Source organism: Pongo pygmaeus, chromosome 10 (genome assembly GCF_028885625.2).
Source record: "Pongo pygmaeus isolate AG05252 chromosome 10, NHGRI_mPonPyg2-v2.0_pri, whole genome shotgun sequence".
Classification (NCBI taxonomy): Eukaryota; Metazoa; Chordata; class Mammalia; order Primates; family Hominidae; genus Pongo; species Pongo pygmaeus.
In genome coordinates this window covers 33,455,001-33,479,109 of record NC_072383.2, presented here as the reverse complement: position 1 = coordinate 33,479,109, position 24,109 = coordinate 33,455,001, and the positions used below count along the sequence as shown (strand labels likewise).

The 24,109-nt window shown below is 40.7% G+C and overlaps 1 protein-coding gene across 8 annotated transcripts in view; it reads right to left on the bottom strand.

Annotated features, from left to right (window-relative positions):
- FGD4 (FYVE, RhoGEF and PH domain containing 4) overlaps window positions 1–24,109 on the bottom strand; it is a 242,713-nt gene that overhangs the window by 92,852 nt on the left and 125,752 nt on the right. The window contains exon 1 of one of the 8 annotated variants that reach the window (XM_054442566.2): window positions 15,825–16,037. The exons of the other annotated variants lie outside the window; for them this stretch is intronic. Within the exon in view, the coding sequence (XP_054298541.1) occupies window positions 15,825–15,915 (91 nt within the window). The 5' untranslated portion in view covers window positions 15,916–16,037. Of the gene's footprint in view, window positions 1–15,824; window positions 16,038–24,109 lie in introns of those variants that run through there. 8 annotated transcript variants of the gene reach the window in all.

Sequence of the window (24,109 nt, the reverse complement as noted above, 5' to 3'; positions counted from 1 at the left end):
AAACCTATCAAGCTTTTACTTTATTCCATTCTTTGTTTTTTTCTTTCTCTCCCTATTTAAATGTACTGAATGATAACTCCTTAATTAAAAGTGCCAGGTACTCGGCTAATTACTAGAGACAGAGAGACAAATAAGACACTATCTTCACCCTCAAGTAACTCATGGCTAACGGGAAAAGAGACGTGAACAATTCTATAAATATTTGGAATGCCCGCCTTACCCCCACATCCATCCCCAGCCGACTGCAGCTGGGAAGCAAAGGCATCAGCCCAGGCATAGGATGATGAGACTGGAAGTAAGGCTGAGCCCAGGGGGAAGAGAAGAGGAACGCTGGAGATGCACTGAGGAAACAACTGGCAGGGGCACTAGCTGTAGAAGGCCGGGCCAAGGAGGAGGAAAGGGTGACACTTACTTCGCAACATTGCTAGTGTGACAGGGAAACAGTGCCTTTCACTTTAAGAACGCAAGAAGAATACTGTTTTGTGTGTGATGATTTCAGGAGCCAGTGAGGCGAGGCTGTCAAAGATGCAGTCTGCCTTGACAGTCATTGGCCTCAGCCATCCCTAAACACACCATGTGCCCTCATTTTCAATCTCATTGTTATTATTAGATATAGTCCCTTTGGTACTTTCTTTAAACTACCATTTTGTTTTCATTTTAAGGGAGTGGGGAAAGCCTATTTGCCTAATCCAGGGCCAATTATACACAGGCTCTGATCCATTCATTATGTTTCGTTGTTTGTGGTCTCACTTGTCCTTCTTCATCTAAGAAGGGCTGATTTCCTGAATTCTGTTAATAGCAGCAACAAATATCAGCCAAGTGATTCGGATGGAAGGACGAGGGGAAGCACTCAATAAGAGCCTAGATAACTTTTTTGGGTGTTTGCCAGTTCCTTCCGAACCCCAGAATTAAGAGCCAGGCAAAAATGAATTCAGAGCACATGCCACAGGCCCTGGGACAACTTTTCCCTAAGTGTGTTCTGTGGAGTGCTACTCTGACAAGAGGATCCCTCATCTCCCATCACTCCTGGCCACATCCAGGATTCTGTATGAAATATCTGTTATTTGCCCAATTTTAAAGCTTCATCTTGTACACTTACAATACTAGTGGGCATATCAGAGGCTCTGACAAGCTCTGCAATAGAAAAAAAAAACCTGCTTAACTCTGAACTCAGTGTCTGGAAAACTTTTCCGCCACATATTATTGTAAGTCAACATCCCATAGAGCTAGTATATCTTGGAACATGTTTTGGGAAAAGCTGCCCTAGGGACTCTGTCCCACGTTCCTGACAGCTATGTTTTGGCTGTTTCCCAGACCTTCCCATTGCCATTACTGGCACGTGCTTTTGACTTCTCGGTAATCATCTTGGGTGCCCTCACGACCCTGACTTTGAAATCATGAACCCAAACTCCAACCTGCTCTTGGACCTGATCCCATATGTTCCCAGCCTTGAGGCTGCATGATCTCACGATGTTCTTACCACAAAGCAGCAGTTAGGGAAGGACCCAGGATGCCTGAGTTCTATGCATGGAGTCTAAAAATGGAGTAGCCCTCAGCCTAAAAAATCAGATGAAACCACATTCTGTAATTCTGCCAGTCCACTTTCTCTTCATTCTCTCCACCTCCCTCATTTCTCTCAAATGCAAAATCCCACAACCTAACAGACTTGGAGGCATGCAACTTAGGAACCACAGGAAATCTCCAAAGAAACTGGTTCTTTCCTTGAAGTGGTTATAAAATAAATCTGCTTGCTGCTTTAAGTACAGGAAGCAAGTATCATAGTAATTACCAATATAGAGAATAGTAATATGGAAATGCAGAATAATGCATGCAGTTTTACTTCATTGAGACAAGTATCATAAGATCTCAGAATACAAAAGCAAATTTCTGGCCTGTAGTTCTAAGTAGCGAAAAGATATATTAGCCCTTTGCTTTGTTATCTCCTTGTGGGTTTAAACTCTAAGATCGGACAAAACACTTCATTTGATAAGAAGCTTGACTTCACACTGAAGATCTATAATCCAACCATCCCCTCACACACGGATGCTGCGACAGGGTACTAGGGTATGCTCCCTGGAAAAAATCATTTTCAAAATGGCCTTTTCTCAACTGATTTGTTCTCTGGACACCAAGACAACTCTGTAAATGCAATGTAACATATAGCTTCAGGCAGGGATACACCGATGCTGAGACATGTCCTTCAGTAGCATAATACTAAAAAATATTTATCCTGAATGTCACAAAAATATTAACAATCATAACTTGAGGCCGGGTGCAGTGGCTCATCCCTGTAATCCTAGCACTTTGGGAGGCCGAGGCGGGTGGATCACTCTAGGTCAGCAGTTTGAGACCAGGCTGGCCAACATGGTAAAACCCCGTCTCTACTAAAAAATAAAAATAAAAATTAGCTGGGTGTGGTGGCGGGCACCTATAATCAGAGCTACTCAGGAGGCTGAAGCAGGAGAATCGCTTGAACCCGGGAGGCGGAGATTGTAGTGAGCAGAGACTGCACCACTGCACTCCAGCCTGGGCAACAAAGTGAGACTCCGTCTTAAAAAAGACTTGGGATTTCATAGTGCTTTAAAACTACTGCAAACTTGCTTTTAAATACTACTACTATTCTTACTACTGTTACTAATAATGGTAGAAATCATATCTAATAATATTGAGTGTTTATTGTGAGCCAAGCACACATTGTGCAAAGCACCTTATATGCATTATTTCATTTACTCCACTCAAGAATACTATGATGTAAAGTATAGCAGGCATTTTTATGTCCATTATAAAGATGATTAAGAGGTGGCAAGTGGTTAGGCTGGGGTGTGTGTGTGTGTGTGTGTGTGTGTGTGTGTGTGTGTGTGTGTGTGTATTTTTTGTTTTTACATGCAGATAGGCTGGAATATAGTGACATGACCATATCTCACTGCAACCTCAAACTCCTGGGCTCAAGTGATCCTCTCACCTCAGCCTCCCAAGTAGGTGGGACTACAGGTGTATGCCACCACACTCAGCTATTTTTTTTTTTCATTTTTGTAGAGACTGAGTCTCATCATCTTGCCTAGGCCGGTCTCAAACTCCTGAACTCTAGTGATCCTCCTGCCTTGGCCTCCCAAAGTGCTGGAATTACAGATGTGAGCCACCGTGCCCAGCCTTGCCTGATGTTAAATGTCATATCTACATGTGGTTTGTAAGCAATTTGTGGACACAGATTCTAGCTATTGATTCTTTGGCTTTCACTGAGCAGGTACACAAGTCACTGCAGCTATCTGCCCTAATTCTGTGCCTTTATTAGGCAAGATTATGCAGCTAGGAGCTTCAAAATACCCAGGGCATCAAACAAATCAATTTAAGAAATATAAGGTAACAGGAACATGAGTCTTGATTTAGGATAACTCAATAGACATCAAGACAGAGTTCCAGATTACCTTGCCTATTTCCAGCTTTGAACCACTTCTCACCACCTCTTCAGCTCTGCAGACTCCTGACCTTCCTCTTTTCCTCTTGTTCTGCTCCCCATTTCTGACCTACACTTGCTTCTCAAATCGAGGCTGATGAGGCCTCACCATTGTATACTCTTCGACATTCTCTCTGGAAACCAGTGGGCACACTCTCATAGACTCACTCTATGCTAGTCAAGTCCTACTTCCCTCCGTGCTCTATGGCTGTAGTTTCTGCTAGGCCTGACCCAAACCTCCTCAGGGAGAGGTCAGAAAAGTGCTCACAAGGCACTGTCACATAGACAGCACACCTCATTTCACCTTTGGCATCCCTAAAGAGTGGGAAAGATACCTGCACATTATAGGTAAACAAAAGTAGGGTTGGTTAAAAGTGGCAAAGCCACGAGTCACAACAGGGCTTTTAATTCCAAGGTCACTGCTCTTTCCACCACAACTGAGGGCCCTGTTGTCAGGTCAATATGTGTTTTGCATTAGAAATGGGTTCATGTCTGGGGCGGTGGCTCCTGCCTGTAATCCCAGCTATTTGGAAGGCTGAGACAGGAGAATGGCTTCAGCCCAGGAGTTTGAGACCAGCCTAAGCAACATACTGAGACTCCATCTCTTTAAAATAAGAAGAAGAAGAAAAGAAAAAGAGAAACAGGCTCATAATCTGGAGCTGTACTTCTAATATTTGGGTGGCTGTGGGAACCCATTAGCATTTGTTTAATTTTGCTAAAGAGTCTACTGGCCACACATAAGTACAACAAAGATCTTAGATCCAAATGAATTGAAATAAATATTGTTGTGAGAAACTAACAATATTCACAAAAATAATTAAAGACAGTGTATCATAAAACAGATTTTAAGAAAAACTTTCAGATTTAAAATGAATTCTTAGAATCTGTTCCAGGAAATTAAAATAATTATGAATGCCCTAGAGCAAATTCAGATCTTTAATTCCCTTGAAGAATTCAGCAATTATACCCTGCTACAGACTTCAACCATTTCCTCTCCAAAGCTGGAATATGTGCCAACTGTTTCCCCTACTGGAAGGGTTAGAAGCAACAGAAAAAAAAGTTAAGAACTGCATAGATATGAATTCAACAAGCACTCATCTAACACCTTGCAACAGAGGGCACTGTAACAGTACCAGGAAGTAAGGCACCACGTGGGACCAGTAACATCTTCAACCTGCTCTTAAGGAGCCAACTTTCCAATGGGAAGATTAAAACAATCCTCAATCAGGGATCTGCAGCCTACAGGTCACAGGCCAAATCCAGCTCCTGTCAATAAAGTTTTACTAGAATACACATTCATTAATTTACATAATACGTATGATGCTTTTTACTATGTTAGTAGAGTTGAGTAGTTGCAACAGGGACCATATGGCCTGCAAAGCCTAAAGTATTTACAATCTGGCCCTTCACAGAAAAAGTTTACAGAACTTGACCTAAATAATCAAGGCAACAAACTATGAATTACCGCTATAATTTTCCAGTTTTGGTTGCGTCCCCAGCTAGTGGTGTGACCTCGGGCAAGTAAAAACCTCTAGGTTTCTGTGAACTCATTAGCAGCACCATACACAGTTGATCTAGCACATCTTGGCTGATAACCCACTCTGGAATGTATCTGATAAATTCACAGTGTTATAGGGTATAATCTTTAGTTTCTTACTGTTCTAAACCCTGCATGCCTACCATGCGATTGTGTCAGTTGCTTTCCTATTCTAAGCAAAAATTATCTTCCCCAACTATCTCTACTGCATGTAAACCAGTACACCAGAAGGGGTTAGCCACCTCTAAAAAATCATGCTTCTCGGTCAGTAGCTCTCAACCATGACTACATTAGAATCACCTGTGGAACTTTAAGAAAGAAAACTGCAATATCTGGGTTGCACCCCAAACCACTTAAGTCAATATCTGGGGTGTGAGACCCAGGTATCAGGGTATGTTAAAGCTTCCCAGGCAATCCCACTGTGCAGTCACGGTTGAGAATCACCATGCTTAGTGTTATTAACAGGCTTGGATCAAATTAGTATTTACAGTGGAAGCTATATGAAATGAATTCCATAATTTCCAGCTGGTAAGCTAAAGTTCACCAAAACACCATGAAGACTAATTTTAATAGTAATTTTTTTTTTTTTTTTTTGGAGACAGAATATCCCTCTGTCACCAGGCTGGAGTGCAATGGTGCGATCTCAACTCACTGCAACCTCCACTTCCTGGCTCAAGCAGTCCTCTAGCCTCAGCCTCCTGAGTAGCTGGAACCACAGGTGTGAGCCACCACACCCGGCTCATTTTTGTATTTTTTTGTAGAGACAGGATTTCACCGTACTGACCAGGCTGCTCTCAAACTACTGAGTTCAAAGTGATCCACCTGCCTCAGCCTCCCAAAGTGCTGGGATTACAGGCATGAACCACTGCACCCAGCCAAAAAAAATTTTTTTTTGTTTTGAAAGAGTCTTGCTTTGTCACCCAGGCTGGAGCGCAGTGGCACCATCTCGGCTCACTGCAACCTCTGCCTCCCAGGTTCAAGTGATTCTCCTGCCTCAGGCTCCCTAGTAGCTGGGATTACAGGTACTCACCACCATGCCCAGCTCATTTTTGCATTTTTTGTAGAGACATTTTTTGTTTCACCATGTTGGCCAGGCTGGTCTCGAACTCCTGACCTCAGGAGATCCACCCATCTCGGACTCCCAAAGTGCTGGGATTACAGACATAAACCATGGCGGCTGGCTCTGGCCAAATTTTACTGGTAATTATTTAAGCTCATAGCACCATGTGACTCTTGTTTAAGTCACAGCCAATACTTATGTGCAAAGTATGAAGTCCTCTTCACAGGTAAGTAATAGTAAGATTATCTGATTTTAGAATCCATTTGTGACATAATAAAAATATACATACTTGATCTTTGTCTCTGGTTTCTGACAAAGGACAGCACTTAAATCTCTTGTAATTTCCGGCTGGGCACGGTGGCTCACGCCTGTAATACCAGCACTTTGGGAGGCTGAGGCAGGCAGATCACAAGGTCAGGAGATCAAGACCATCCTGGCTAACACGGTGAAACCTCATCTCTACTAAAAATACAAAAAAATTAGCCGGGCGTGGTGGCGGGAGTCTGTAGTCCCAGCCACTTGGCAGGCTGAGGCAGGAGAATGGCGTGAACCCAGGAGGCGGAGCTTGCAGTGAGCTGAGATTGTGCCACTGCACTCCAGCCTGGGCAACACAGCGAGACTCTGTCTCAAAAACAAAAACAAAAACAAAACTCTTGTAATTTCCTAAGTGGTGGGGATAATAGGAGCATCTTTTGTTCCTAATGGAGAGTTCTTAAATCTCTTGACACTTCCTGGGTGGTAGAAGCCTCTTTTGATGAAATGACTCTTGGTGTAACCCTAGGTAGCCTCAGGATGGAGGTGGCTGCCAGAAAGACCAAGTAATGATCAGAAGCATGGAACTTTCAGACCCATTCCTCCCAACTTCTGGAGAGGGAGAGCGCCTGGAGACTTGAGTTAATAATTGATCACATCTACATGATGAAACCTCTAAGTGACAAGGATCAGAGAGCTTCCAAGTTGGTGAATACATCCATGTGCAGGGAGGGTGGCCTACCCTAACCCCATGGGACAGGAGTACCCATGTTCAGGAATCTTCTGGACCTCACCTTATGTATTAATCTCTCTTTATCTGGCTGTTCATCTATATTCTTCATAGTATCCTTTATAATAAACCAGCAAATGTCAGTAAAGTGCTTTCCTGAGTTCTGTGAACCAATCTAGCAAATTATTAAATCTGATGAGGAGTTCATGGGAACCTCTGATTTACGGCAAGTCAGTCAGAACTATGGGGTGCCTGGGACTTGTGACTGGCATCTAAAGTGGGGACAGTCTTGTGGGACTCAGCGTTTCACCTATGGGATCTGACACTAACTCCAGGTAGAGCTGAAGAACTGGTTGTTGCTGTGAGGAAAACCCCCATTTGGTGTCAGAAGTGTTCTCTGGGTACAAAGATATAATATCACTACCAAAAACAACCTAGATATCCCCTTATATGAAAAGTCACAAGTTAGGAGCCTTGAGAAATCAAAAGTAAATTATTCATGGCCAACAGAGGGCATGAAAAGCTCCTATACAAGGAGAAACTTCTGTAACAATGAAATCAAAATTTTTATTGACTTCATAAAGTGTGAAAGAAATAAAAACAGATGTAGGAAAAGAACTCGAAAGGCAAAAGCCTTTTTCTAAGAGCTGTAGCCAACTCATTTATTCACAATGTCTGGTTTATAAATCGACCAGATTCTTGGCTTTTCCCTTGCTTCTGCCCATTGCCAAACTATTTTCCATTTATTCACAACAAATTTATCTGCAGGTCCAGAGAGGAGAAGAAAATCAAACTGCCTAATATTTCATAAGTTTTCACAAGAAGGCTGCTAAAACCAAATAAAATTGTTTTTAATTATCTCAATCACAAGTAACCAAGGGTGAACAAATGTTTCTCTTCACAAAAGGGAAAATAGATCCTTTTCATAAGCAAATTCTTCCTGACATTGTTGCTATTAATTTTGTTCTACTTTGCTGGTTTATTTTTCTAAACTTGATTTCTCTAAATCTGAAATCTAGCAGCTAAAACATTCCAGCCTAACACTATTTCTGTAAACTAATTTCTGTAGACTTTATCTGCTTAAAACTACCTCAGCCTACTGTGTTTTGCAGTTACCAACACTGCTCATTCAACTTTTCAAAACTGTATTTTGCTTCATGGCATTAATAGATAAAATGAACACTGCTAAGTAGGAAAAACTCCTCAGGACCAGCCAGTCACCCAAAAGCTGCTACTTTAAATGCACCAACACTATCATTTGTTCCAAGGTAAGGATCACCCAGACCTGCGGTGAAACGCAAGGTGATGTTTATCTGGGAAGTACATTTTTTTTTTTTTTTTCCTGAGGAAAACAGCAGGGTGGATTACTAAAACTAGTGGTTGAAAGGTCAAATTTTTGACATGATTATTTTATGACTGTGGGAAAGTTACTTAACTTCCTTATAAATTAGAGAAATATTTTTACTGCTCTACTGACATCTCTTAGGCGTAGATGTAGATCAAATTCTTCTTTTTGATGGTTAGTAATTTTAAGAAAAACATGTAACAAATTAGGTGACTCTCTAAAAAAGGCTTGGTGATACCCTCTACTCCTGACTCTCCTCTTTATTTTGATATTCTCTTTTTAAGAAAAATATTACTGGCCGGGCGTGGTGGCTCATGCCTGTACTCCCAGCACTTTGGGAGGCCGAGGCGGGTGGATCATGAGGTCAGGAGATTGACACCAGCCTGGCCAATGTGGTGAAACCCCGTCTCTACTAAAAATACAAAAATTAGCTGGGCGTGGTGGTGGGTGCCTCTAATCCCAGCTACTCAGGAGGCTGAGGAAGGAGAACCACTTGAACCCGGAGGCAGAGGTTGCAGTGAGCCGAGATTGCACCACTGCACTCCAGCCTGGCAACAGAGTGAGACTCCGTCTCAAAAAAAACATTACTATAAACCCCATTTTACTAAACATTTAATATTTAGCAGCTTACAAATTTAAGTATTGGCTTTCCTTACTCCCTGCTGCAGAATCAGACTAGCAGGCCTCACATTTTTTCTAGACCCAGAGCACAATAGCATTGTGTGTTAGGCTTCTAACAGTGTAGGGGATTGTTTCAGTCATGCAAAACTTAAAAAGCAAATGCAGCTTCTAGCTTATCCATTATTTCCTGTATTTTTTTCTGGCTGACAGAAGAAAGAAGCTGGAAGAAAAAAAATGAACCAGTTAATCAAAGATAACCAATTTTCCAATTCTGAATTTTAAAACTTCATTACTTAAGCCATATTTGGCTACATCTAATACAATTTTTCTCCTACAAATAAAAAGTTTGATGGTTTTATTCATCCAATGATATAACCAATTTTATTACTCCCTTGCTTAAAATCCTTTAATGGAACTGCAAGGCCCGATGGGGAGGGGGAACCTCAAAACCTCCAGTTTGCATAAAGGACCCTTCACATTAAGACATCAATCTTGCCTGTAATCCCAGCATTTTGGGAGGCAGAGGCGGGCGAATCACCTGAGGTCAGGAGTTCAAGACCAGCCTGACCAACATGGAGAAATCGCATCTCTACTAAAAATACAAAATTAGCTGGGGGTGGTGGCACATGCCTGTAATCCCAGCTACTCGGGAGGCTGAGGCAGGAGAATTGCTTGAACCTGGGAGGCGGAGGTTGCGGTGAGCTGAGATCACACCATCGCACTCCAGCCTGAGCAACAAGAGTGAAACTCTGTCTCAAAAAAAAAAAAGAAAAGAAAAAAGAAAAAAAAAAAGGCATCAATCTCCTGAAGGGCCTAATATCCATCTACTCAGAACTATGCACCCCTAACGCTCTAGCCACATTCTCATGTTCTCCATTCCTGGAAAACACAGTTCTCTTTTCATATGTTTCTCTCTGCTTTTGCATACGCTGGTTCTTTTAGCTTAAAAAACAGGAAGTCTTTGTTTAAACAAATTCATCAATATCTAGCTCCAATGTTACCTTTTTTGAGGAAATTTCCTTCAATCAATGAAACATTAGTGTTCCTCCTTTTCTATTCTCCAAACATATTTTGTATCTCTCCTATGACATTTGTCACAGTCACTGCATTTAGAGGTCTATGAGGAAGGCGAACTTAAACCTCCTTGAAGATAGAGGTATTACACAATTTTTAGGATCGAGTATAGTGAATACAGTTACATTTCCTAACCCTAAGCATGACTTGTTACCATTCTGTATCGAAATGGTCAATTTTAGATAAAAAGTTACCAGAAATACCTTTTTTCCTTGATATTTCTTATTTTGCTAATTTACACTCTAAATTAGTAACTCTGATGGAAATAAATTAAAAAAAAATTTACTGGGCAATATTAGAGAAAAACATGATATTTCTAATAAATCAGTAACTACTGATAGACATTAAGGGGCTTACATTTATAAAATAACAAAATTATTTTCAAGCTTTGTATAATATTTTTTTCCTATAGTCAAAATTGATTCCATATTTCTAGGAAGTCATGTAATCTAATAATGTATAATTACTATTCAGATTAAGTATATTATCAAATAGCAAACAGCAGTTCATAGATTTTAACTGTGCATTAGGGGAAGGGAACTTTTTTTTTTTTTTTAACATTAACTGTTGGCTACAGATTTTAAAATGCAGGTCAATTTCCAATTATCTAGATAAATTTGGAAATAAATTACATGAAGTGTAAACACACAAATAATTCTTACACTTTAATTCATGTGCTGGCTTTTTTTTTTCCGAGACAGAGTTTCGCTCTTGTTGCCCAGGCTGGAGTACAATGGCGAGAGCTCAGCTCACTGCAACCTCCGCCTCCCAGGTTCAAGCGATTCTCCTGCCTCAGCCTCCCAAGTAGCTGGGATTATAGGCATGTGCCACTACGCCCAGCTAATTTGGTATTTTTAGTAGAGATACGGTTTCCCCATGTTGGTCAGGCTGGTCTTGAACTCCCGACCTCAGATGATCCACCCACCTCAGCCTCCCAAACTGCTGGGATTACGGATGTGAGCCACCGCACCTGGCCCATGTACTGGTTTCCTATTCCACATCAAGCCTTACAGGAACTACTAAGGAAACATTTCTAGATTATTTTTTATTCAATCTTTTTACTTTTCCTATCACCCCCCTACAAGAGTGTTTCAAAGAGTGAAATGACTTAAATGTAGGAAGAGAAAAAACAAAAAGAGGGGCAAGTACATCATTAATATAAAACATTAAGGACCTCTTTTTATTTTTATCTTTTTATTTATTGAGACAGAGTCTCCCTCTGCCACCTAGGCTGAAGTGCAATAGCACGATCTCGGCTCACTGCAACCTCCACCTCCTGGGTTGAAGCAATTATCCTGCCTCAGCCTACTGAGTGGATGGGACTACAGGTGCGTGCCACCAAGCCCAGATGATTTTTTGTATCTTTACTAGAGACGGAGTTTCACGGTATTAGCCAGGTTGGTCTCGATCTTCTAACCTCATGATCTGCCCTCCTCGGCCTCCCAAAGTGCTGGGATTACAGGTGTGAGCCACTGCGCCTGGCCTAAGTACATCTTTAATAGCAAAAAATCTTGGCCACAATTTTCTCCATACAGACAGTATCGCTCCAAATTTCTTGGTTTCACACCCCAAAGCTTCTCCCTCATCTCTTTTCTGTCTTATAACACAGCCCATTAATTCATCATCCAAAATCACGTACGGGCTCAGCCACAGATTCCAATCTCACTAACCCACTAACCCCTCCTTACTTTCTTTATACTTCTTTGTATTAGCTTGGCCTGTGAGACTTCTGATAGCAGGAACTCATTATTGACATGCTGCTCAACAAGGGACACCAGAGGTTAGCAAGCAAGGATATTTATTCTTAAAAGAGAACTGAAGGGAAGGAATGGAGAACACTACAAATATTTATAATTTATTAAACTTCTTATATTCCTGCTCATTTTACTTTACATTTCCCAACAGAAAAAGGCACTGAATATTAGAAATGTATTCAATCAACAAATATTAACAAAGCACCCAGTATCTATTAGTTACCTTTCTAGACCCTAGGAATATAGCAGTGAACACCACGACAACAAAAAAATCTGTACAACATGCTAAATGGTAAAAGTGCTATGAAGGGCCAGGCACGGTGGCTCACACCTGTAATCCCAGCACTTTGGGAAGCCAAGGCGGGTGAATTGCTTGAGCTCAGGAGTTCGAGACCTGCCTGGGCAACATGGCAAAACCCATGCCTCTACTAAAAATATAAAAAGTAGCCAGGCATGGTGGTGTGTGCCTGTAAGTCCTGGCTACTGGGGAGGCTGAGGTGGGAGGATCGTTTGAGCCTGAGAGGCAGAGGTTGCAGTGAGCCAAGACTGCGCCACCGCACTCCAGCCTGGATGACAGAAAGACCCTATCTCAAAACAAAACAAAACAAAACAGACAAACAAAAAAACTGCTATAAAGAAAGTAAAGTTGGGTGAAGGAACAGGCGTGCTATTAGGTGAGAGGCTATTATTATATCCTATATACAGGGAGGACAAGGAGGTCTCACTAACACAGTGCTAGCTGAGTAGACATGAAAGGAATAAGGCATAACATATTTTGAGGATTAGCATTCCAAGCAAAGTGTAAAACTACAAAAATCCTAAGGTAGAAGCACAGTTGATATGTTCAAAGAGAAATAAGGAAGACAACATGGATAGACTAGGGAGCATATCTGATGCTGAGGTCAGAAAGTTAAGGGGTAGGGATAGGGGCTAGAGAAGGTAGGGCCTGGCACATTATTGAAAGAACAGGGGATTTCCTTTGAAAGAGATGGGAATCCACTGAAGGACTGCGAGCAGAGAAGTGGCAATTATCTGCCCTCTGTTTTTAGAGGTGCACACAGGCTGTTAGGTAGAGAACGGACTCCAGGAGGTCAAGGGTAGATAGGAGGCTAGTAGAACCAATCCAGGGGAAAGCTGTGTGTAACCTAAAGCAGGGCAAGTAACAGTAGAGGCAATAAGACATAGTCAGTTTGATAGATGTTGAAGCAAGATTTGTTGCCAGATTGTACGTAAGAGAAAAATGACTCAAGGAAGACTAGGTTTTTGGGACTAAGCATAAGAAATAATAACTGCTTTATAGCCAGGTGTGGTGGCTCACGCCTGTAATCCCAGCACTTTGGGAGGCCGAGGTGGGCGGATCATGAGGTCAGGAGATCAAGACCACCCTGGCTAACATGGTGAAAAACCATCTGTACTAAAAATACAAAAAATTAGCTGGGCATGGTGGCGGGCGCCTGTAGTCCCAGCTACTCGGGAGGCTGAGGCAGGAGAATGGTGTGAACCCCGGAGGTGGAGCTTAGCGCCACTGCACTCCAGCCTGGGCAACAAAGCGAGACTCCGTCTCAAAAAAAAGAAAAAAAAAAAGAGAAATAACTGCTTTATAATGGCATGGAAAAGACAAGACCACAGTGACACAGTCTTTTTATTTTTTTGTTTAAATTTTTTAAAAATGTATTTGTGTGTACTTATTCTCTAAGAGAGTGAAAGCCTCATTTTCCCCAGGTCAAGTTTTATTATAATAACCACCATGTAGAATGACCAAATTCTATGATTAACACTATTTTTCTTCTCCTAAGTGTTTTCCTTCTGCCTGCTTCAACATATAACCAACTAACTTGTGTCAATTCGCCAGGGAATAAAAATGGAAGGACCTGTTCTAGCCAGAGCTTAGCAGGTGCTGTGGTGGGAGATAAATCAGAGAACACACACAAACCAGGGTGAAGACATTTACAAATGTACTTTAGCCAATAAAAATAGCTTGTTATTTTATAAAGAAAAAAGGTGCCTACAGTAAAGGTTATCAGAAGGTGGCTCAGGAAGTGGGCAGGGATGGTCCACAAAACATCTAAGAAAATGCCTTTTTATTTTTGAAATAAATGAACTCGACTTTTCCCTGGATTATTCCAGTAGTCTCCTATCTACTCTTGACCTCCTCAAGTCTATTCTAGTATCTAAGAAGAACTGATTAAATTTAAATCTTAATCTTAGTTTGCAGTTTAGGTTACATGTACATTTGGATGTTTATTAAATGAACACCAAGTTATCATTCTTCCAAAGAACTGCATAATATTTCCTACTGAGTCATTCATCATACTCTATCATATTTCATTTCTTTCATGTGAAAGGAGTTTTCCTGAAAGCATAAGCTTTAGAAAGAGAAGTTTTTTCAGGTCATTTAAAAAAAATAAAACTGTTATAAATAACATGTGCACTAAATATGCATATTTACAATTTTTCTTAGATGATTTAACAAAATTATCCAGTAGTGTAGGCAGGAAGTGCTATATTACTGTTTTCTCAGTTTAAAAACCTAAAAAGGAACTTATAAAGCCCATATTGTTGTAGTGGCCAATCTCTAAAGGGTGCTGTCCATTAAAGCAGAAAACAAGAGCCAACAATTTTTCTATGTTTATCAACATTCACCTCTCAAGCTTCATCTTCCTGTTCTAGAAATATTTTCCTCTCTAATTAAGAGCTGCCTTCCAGGAGAGAATACTGTCTCTCCAATCACCTCTAAGTGTTTGAAGATAAAATGAGAACGGACAGAAGCTATTTCAGGAAAAAGAGAACCTAAAACTTCACTGCTTGGGGTGAGAAAACACTTCCCTTTTGCTGCATTTCTTTTTTTTTTTTTTAATTTCATATTTAGAGTACGATGGTAAATTTTGGAGAGATCACAAGACCTCCAAACTTTATGCAAGAGTGGTGGAATGCCTGCAAAAGAATTCAGGCTTCTGCCTGAGTGATGGAGGGAGCAGGGGCAGGCATGGACTGGGCTGCTTAACCCTCCCGCAGCTACTAGAACCTGGGAACGGAGCCAGCTGTGCAGCTGCAGGAGGGGCGCCTCAGCTCTCCTGAGGCAGTGAGTGCTGTCACCAACCCCAACCTTGGGCTTCCACACTCAGCGTATGCCCCTGACACTTAAGGAAGGAAAGAGTCACACCACCATCAGAAAGAATACTGGTAACTGTGAAGGCTGCCGGTTCTAAGTTTTAGTTTATCTTGTTCAGCAGTGTAGACATTTTTCAGCGAGGCTTATATCCAGTCAAAAACGAATGGGAAAATAAACAAAATGAACCCATTTCAGTGATTAAAAATATTTTTAGCAGACATTTCCCGTCACATGATTACATTTCTATCACACAGTGGAATTACATTTCTATTTCAAAGACTCAATTTGTCATTAATATGCTCTCTACAACACTCAAAGGGACCACAGTGGCTTCATACTACTACCACTAACAATTTTTAAAAAACAAACTCATGCCTATCTCTAAAATGTCTTTTACAGGAAAACAAATAATACTTACTCCCCTGAACTTCACCAGAACAAGACTGGGATGGTGGGAATTTGTGTTTGTTTTAACAGAACAATGCTCCATGCAGTAGCACTAGAAAAAGGATTAGTGGTAAATATTTCTTAACATTTGTTCACACCAGAAATGGGAGGAAAAAGAGAAAACTGTTCCTTTCTTTCCCTGTATTTCTCCCCTCAATGACCGAATTTCCAAACTTTACTTATGATAATAAAAATAAGCCAGACAAACATAACCATCAAACACATTTGTATCTTGTTAGCCCAGAAGAAGCCTCCTGGAGAGCCAAAACCCATCAATAGCACATATTTTAATCTTGAAGTTGAAAACCAATGTGAGCTTTATTAACTTTAAAAGAAAACCAAACTCTGCCACTTTTACATCCCTCAGCATGCCGTGTTATAAAGCGACCCACATTGGGGAAGAAAAAAATATATCTACTAGAAAATGAAACCACTTACCTTGATCAGTGGACATGATTTCACATATACTGATAATTAATCTACTCTGGTTTAATAAAAAGATATTTGGCTTTACTTTTTTAAAGTTCATGTGATAAAATCTCACTCCTGGCTGTAAAGCCTCAGGGAGGCTGAAGATTACACAGGATCTGCCAGGAGCTCAGACCAATGCACTATGACTTCAGTGCATTCAGTGCATTCTTCGAACTTACTGCCCAAGGACGACCTCATGCAAAACATGCCACACCTCCCCAGAGGACGGACTGCTGCAGCACATTGCACGAGAGGGAGTATATGAGCACAGAGAGACTTCTATTTATCAAAGTAAAGTAAACAACTGAGGCACATGGAACCTTTAAAAGCATTCAAAGTACAGCTGGGAATAGGGCGATTTCTAAATGGACTAATGCCTTAACTATTAGTAATGCTCTAAAAAAGCTAACGGGAAAACAGTTTGTTTCTATTTTAACAGGGCTACTGCCCTGGACCAAAGATGTTGATTACAGATTCATGATTCACAAGCTTAAGACGTTAAAATCTCATTTTGAATGACCTCAAATACCATTTTCCCATTTATGTTTTCCTTTCCAGCATGGCTCATTGATTTCAGTGACTAAATAATACAGAATTAATAAATACTACATACAAATTTCCTAAGGAAAACAAGTTGTATATGTTATTTCAAAACATAGTTTAACTGGTAAAATATTTATTACTCATTTTTATCTGTCTTTATAAGTACATTAACAATTTCTCATAGCCTTGAAAAATCAGAAAACGTCAGACTAAAGCCAGGCACGGCGGCTCATGCCTGTAATCTCAGCACTTTGGCACGCCGAGGTGGGTGGATCACCTGAGGTCGGGAGTTCGAAACCAGCCTGGCCAACATGATGAAATCCATCTCTACTAAAAATACAACAATTAGCCGGGTGTGGTGGCATGCACCTGTAATCCCAACTACTCGGGAGGCTGAGGCAGGAGAATCACTTGAACCCAGGAGGCAGAGGTTGCAGTGAGCTGAGATTGTGCCACTGCACTCCAGCCTGGGTGACAGAGTGAGACTCCATCTCAAAAACAAACAAACAAACAAAAGAAAATTTCAGTTAAAATATTTATAAAATCATAATGAGTTAACAGGTTACAGACATTCTCCCTCACTGGGGAAAATAACCTCTCCAACCCCCTCCTCTCTGTGTCCAGACACAGTAGTTCCCTCTCTCTAGTGTGCACTTGAATCACCTACTGGGTTATCAAGACATACATCACTGAGTGCCTTATCAAAGTCAGATTCGATGCATAGTGGGGCCACATAATTTGCATTTCTAACAAGCTCCCAGGTGACAGTGACACTGCTGACCTGGGCCTTCACTCCAGGAATCACACTTTGAGAACCACTGGGGCAGTGAATTGCTGGGTTAGGGAGGATTAAAGGACTTGCTAAATTGCACACCTGCTAGGAGCTGATGCATGTCAGGCAGGAGCCAATACAATGCTGAGGATGAGGTGTAAGGGATTTGTTCTCCCACTTCAACACAAGCTCCCCATCAGGACACAAAGGCTGTCAATCATTTTAATAAAAGTGGTACTTTTTTAATAACAGAAATGTGTATATAAGGCATAAATAAATAAGCTTTACAATTAATCTAATACAGAATAGGGTAATAGTACATGGAGAAAATAAGTCAGAGAAGAAACCTGAATTGTTTTTAATTCCTTTGCAAACTCCACCCATATGTGTTAAAATTTCACCGTGGCAGAGAATCTGTTTAGGTTTGGTTCCAAGACCACTTAGCCTTGGCAAACTTCAGTAATGTAAAAACCAGAATGCTTCCCTGTCACGAAAATGCCCCAACGTCTGTCTGTACTTCCTGAGCTTTGATAGCAATGTTTAAATTGTAATCTCAGGTTTGGTATTAAAATAAACACTTAAAAAAAAAAAAAAGCTAACATGTGCTCTGTGCCCATTGCTATGTTAAGCATTTTCCATGTAGAATTTTATAAAGTCCTTATTGCAGGGTAATAATTTATCACCATCTTACAGAAGAATACCACTCTGTAAGGTAGTGTTAATTTATCACCATTTTGCAGAAGAGAAAACTAAGTTTAGGAGGTTAAAAATCTTGATCACTCATGCTAGTACAATGATAACCATTAAGATACTAAATTCACTGTTGTACAACAAATTAAGATATAATGGTACAGCAGTCACCCTTTACCTGTGATCAACTTCAGTCTGAAAATATTACATATAATATTTTGAGAGAGATACCACATTCACATAATCTTTATTACAGTATATTGTTACAATTGTTCTATTTTATTGCTATTGCTGTTAATCTCTTACTGTGACTAATTTATAAATTAAACTATCATAGCTATGGATGTAAAGGAGAAAACATAGTATATATACTGTTCAGTACTATATGCAGTTTCAGGCATCCACTAGGGTCTTGGAATACATCCCCTGTGGATAACGGGACACTACTGTATTCACTTTTGAATCTTTATAGATGAAGGCCAAAAATCAAAACATGGTTTGCAGGAGAAAGTGATAACTAAAATAAAATATAACAATTATGACTGACTCTCAATTGCCCACAAGTGGACAATCTGTAATAATCTGCAGCAACTACCACAAACTTAACACTAAATTCTAGGCTACCCAATAGGAGCAATAGCAGTTTCTCACCAGGTGGGAATGCACTTATCCTATAAGCCAGCAATCCTAACTCTTAGGTACTTAACCTAAGTAAAAGGAGGATTTACACTGACAAAAATGTTTACAGAGCCTTTATTCATAATCATCCAAAACTAGAAATACCCACTTGTTCTTCAAGTAGTGAATGGGAAACAAACTGTGGTACATCCATACAATGGCATACCACACAGCAATAACAAGGGATGAACAAAAGATACCTGCATATGCATTAGAAAGAAGCCAACGTAAAGGGCTACACATATGTGATAAAATGAGACATTCTGGAAAAGACAAACTTACAGGAATAGTAAACAGATCCAAGGTTGCCAGGGCTGGTGGTAAGGGAACTGACTTTTCATAAAAGGGCATGACAGAATTTTGGAACTAAAGGGACTGTTCTATATCTTCATTGTGGTGGTGGTGGTTATATGACTGTATGCATTTGTCAAAACTCAGAATTGTACCCTAAAGAGGTTGAATTTTAATGTATGTAAATTATCTTTTAATTTTAAAAAATTTAGAAGCAAATAAAAGCAATTTATTCATTAAAAAAGAGGCTAGGAGGGCCAGGTGCGGTGGCTCACGGCTGTAATCCCAGCACTCTGGGAGGCCGAGGCAGGCGAATCATGAGGTCAAGAGATCAAGACCATCTGGCCAACATGGTGAAACCCCATCTCTACTAAAAATACAAAAATTAGCTGGGCGTGGTGGCACGCGCCTGTAGTCCCAGCTACTCGGGAGACTGAGGCAGGAGAATCGCTTGAACCCAAGAGGCGGAGGTTGCAGTGAGCCGCAATCGCACCACTACACTCCAGCCTGGTGACAGAGCAAGGCTCCGTCTCAAAAAAAAAAAAAAAAGGCTAGGAAACTGATTGTCATAGATAGTGTAAACTCAACACTAAATGATTTTTGGTATATCCACTACGCTCCTCATTGTCAACAGCAGAGATAATCACTAATCCATTTTCTGTGATTTACAAAAAACTTGGCAAATTTATTAAAAGTGATCTAATTAGTTCCCCATACATTATCCACTTGTAAAAGCTGAAGTTTATGATACCATATCAAAAGGGATCTATTAAATAAATATGTTTAGTGATCTTAAGGTTGTCATAGATATCAGTCTTGAAAAACACCTAAAATCCATGCCATTGAACTCACAGCTATTCACAAAATACCTCATGCTCTGAAGACTTAGTGGCTATTATCCAGCCCTTTCACCTCTCCCTCCTTGTAGAGATGTTATTTTGGTACACATTGCACTGAATAAGAAACTTACCAAGTTCTACCAAACATTCACGTGATACTTCTTTTTTGAGATGGAGTCTCTGTCACCCAGGTTGGAGTGCAGTGGTGTGATCTCAGCTCACTGCAACCTCCGCCTCCTGGGTTCAAGCAATTCTCATGCTTCAGCTTCTCTAGTAGCTGGGATTATAGACACATGCCACCAGGCCTGGCTAATTTTCGTTTTTTTTAGTAGAGACAGGGTTTCACCATGTTGGCCAGTCTGGTCTCAAACTTCTGACCTCAAGTGATCCGCCTGCCTCAGCCTCCCAAAGTGCTGTGATTACAGGCATGAGCCACCATGCCCAGCCCACATGATATTTCATAACAATGTTTTTTCATTATATTAAATTTTTAAATAAAAGCCTACCTATATTATATTCAATAGCTTACCATTTTCCATGGAAATGATCTGAAATCAAGAATTTTATATGCAACCTGCACTTCCTGGGTTAAAACCTATAAATCTACAATGTTTAAAAGTAAAGAAGTGAATAAAAACTATAAATCTACAATGTTTAAAAATAAAAGGAAGACTAAGTTGTTTGCCTTAGCATTTTTATTTAAACCTAATTGGCACATTAGCTGTCATATAACTGAGGACTTCCCAATTAACCTAACATACTATTGGCAATGTCAGCTTTATTTTTTTTTTTTTAATTTTTTTTTTTTTAGACAGAGTCTCACTCTGTCACCCATGCTGGAGTGAAGTGGCTCAATTTTGGCTCACTGCAACTTCCGCCTCCCAGGTTCAAGTGATTCTCCTGCCTCAGCCTCCTGAGTAACTGAGATTACAGGCATGGGCCACCATTTCTGGCTAATTTTTGTATTTTTAGTAGAGATGGGGTTTCACCATGTTGGTCAGGCTGGTCTCGAGCTCCTGACCTCATGATCCGCCTGCCTCAGCCTCCCAAAGTGCTGGGATTACATGTGTGAGCTACCGCGCCTGGCCGGCAATGTCAGCTTTAATAAATTACGTACAAATAAGCATATACTGGCAAAAAAGTAACAAGAAAATTATTCCTAGTAAATGTTAGTATTTAACTAACAGATCAGATAGAAAATGGAGTAGGAAAACATAATGGAAGTAGGCCAGGTGCAGTGGCTCACACCTGTAATCCCAGCACTTCGGGAGGCCGAGGCGGGTGGATCACAAGGTTAAGAGATCGAGACCATCGTGGCCAACATGGTGAAACCCCATATCTACTAAAAATTCAAAAATTAACTGGGCATGGTGGTGCGCGTGGTGGTGCACGCCTGTAGTACCAGCTACTTGGGAGGCTGAGGCAGGAGAATAGCTTGAGGCGGAGGTTGCAGTGAGCCGAGATTGCGCCACTGCACTCCAGCCTGGGGACAGAGTGAGACTCCGTCTCAAAAAAAAAAATGATGCATAATTTCCATTTTGCACGTCTCCGAGGCTTAATAAAATGAGGCATAGAAATTCTTGAACGTATGCCAAGTAAATCCTGTTGCTTATTTTTGTACCAAGCCATTTTTGTACAAATCTTCAAAGCAAATCTATTATCCTTGAACATCTATTTTTTATTAAAAATAATTAATAAAAAAAGTTTTCTACCACCTCTTTACTTATATGTTCACTTATAGTCACACACACACAGAGTAAAGCTGGCTTCCAAATCCAAAGTTTCTGCATTTGCAGGTGCAAGCAACTGTGGATCAAAAATATTCAAATACAATTTCAAATAAAAACAATACAACAAAAAATATAAATTTAAAAAATATAACTACATAGTGTTTATGTTGCACAGTATTAAATATTATGAGTAATCTAAAGATGATTTAAAGTATACGGGAAGGGCCAGTGCAATGGCACACACTTGTAATCTCAGCACTTTGGGAGGCTGAGACAGGCAGATCGCCTGAGGTCAGGAGTTCGAGAACAGCCTGGTCAACATGGTGAAACCTCGTCTCTACTAAAAATACAAAAAGTTAGCCAGGTGTGGTGGTGTGCACCTGTAATCCCAGCTACTCAGGAGGCTTGAGTCAGGAGAATTGCTTGAAGCTGGGAGGCAGAGGTTGCAGTGAGGTGAGATTACGCCACTACACTCCAGCCTGGGCGACAGAGCGAGACTCTGTCTCAAAAAAAAAAAGTTTAAGGGAGGATGTGCGTAGGTTATATGCAAACACTATGCCATTTTATATAAAAGACTTGTGCAAGCACAGATTTTGATATGAGGGTGATGGTCCTGGAACCAGTCCCCCAACCCCACGTGATGAGTGACAACTCAGTACTGTTAAGAAGAAACTTTACCAGCCCAGTGTGGAGGCTCACGCCTGTAATCCCAGCACTCTGGGAGGCTGAAGCGGAAGGATTGCTTGAGCCCAGGAGTTTGAGACCAGGCTGGACAACATGGCAAAACCCTCTCTACTAAAAATACAAAAATCAGCCAGGTGTGGTGGGATGTGCTTGAAAATTCCAGCTACTTGGGAGGCTGAGGCGGAGGTTGCAGTGACCTGAGATCACACCACTGCACTCCAGCGTGGGTGACAGAGCAAGACTGTCACCAAAAAAAAAAAAAAAAAAAAAAAGAAAAGAAAAAAGAAAAAGGAAATTTTATCTGTAATGTCATCCTCCCTTGATTCTCTTCCACCAAAAAATATATAATACTAGAGAATAAAAACATTATACTAATCTAAATTAGGAAATTGATCCCTAAACCCCAATTTACAATCTCTCTGATCTTATCTATAAGGATTTCAGTTGGTAATACTTCCTCTTTCAGCATTTCCCCTCACCGTGGTTGACTTACTACATTAAAATACTAAGATAGGCTGGGCGCACTGGCTCATACCTGTTAATCCCAGCACTTTGGGAGGACGAGGCGGGTGGATCACAGGATGAGGAGATCGAGACCATCCTGGCCAACATGGTGAAATCCCATCTTTACTAAAAATACAAAAATTAGCTGGGCGTGGTGGCACGTGCCTATAGTCCCAGCTACTTGGGAGGCTGAAACAGGGGAATCACTTGAACCCAGGAGGCAGAGACTGCAGTGAGCTGAGATCGTGCCACTGCAATCCAGCCTGGTGACAGGGCGAGACTCCGTCTCAAAAAAGAAAAAACAAAAAAAACCAAAAAAACCCCTAAGATAACCATGATACAGATGATGTCTTCCAAGAAGATACCATATTCAGGATTAGGATTTTATTCTGTTATACTTGAGATGTCTGGGGCTGGGTGCGGTGGCTCATGCCTGTAATCCCAGCACTTTGGGAGGCCGAGGTGGGCGGATCACTTGAGGTCAGGAGCTTGAGACCAGCCTGATCAACATGGTGAAACCCTGCCTCTACTAAAAATACAAAAATTAGCCGGGCATGGTGACAGATGCCTGTAGTCCCAGCTACTTGGGAGGCTGAGGCAGGAGAACTGCTTGAACCCAGGAGGCAGAGGTTGCAGTGAGCCGAGATTGCACCACTGCGCTCCAGCCTGGGCGACAGAGTGAGACTCTGTCTCAACAAAAAAAAAAAAAAAAAAAAAATGTCTGGCCAGGCTCTGGGAAGAAACCGATTCTGGATGTGTGTGGTGCCCCTGGTCAAGTGCGGGCAGGACTGCAAAGGGAGCTCACCATCCTCGCTCACTGCTTCTGTCAGCATTCCACAGGCTAGGCTCCCTGCTAAACACCCTTCGACGTGTATATATAGATCAGCCTGACATTAAACACCACATAATATCCCACAGTTTAACTCTATCGTAATTCATTTAATTAACAAACATAATTTTATTATTTTTTAAAAGAGCATCCTAGTAAATTTCCCTGTATTTGCACAAATATTTTTCTGGATAGATTACCAGATGTGGACTTTACAGCTCAATGGTATATGAATTTCAAATTTTGGTAACTTACTGAAAACTTTACTTTCCAAGGGATGATATCAATATATATCCTCTCTGCCCTTTACCATTAATCTATACTAGATTATTAATTTTTAAAATCTTTACTGTTAGCTGAGAGAGTATGGATAAGTAAATTTAAAGTATATTCATGTGATGTAATACTATATCTGAGTTAAAACAAATGAACTACAGCTACACATCAACATAGGCCATTCTCACAAACAATGTAGAATGAATAAAGTACACAGAATAAAGTACAATTCCAGTTATATATAGTATATAGTTTTAAAACATTCCAAAATGTTGTTATGGACACATAGCCATATGTGGTGTGATGTTATGATTTTTGTCCAGTTCTGGTTCATAACTCTCACAGCCTTGTTATGAGGCTGGGGTACTTTACACCTCAGAAAATAATCTCTCTCTTTGCCCTCCTTGCACCTGCCC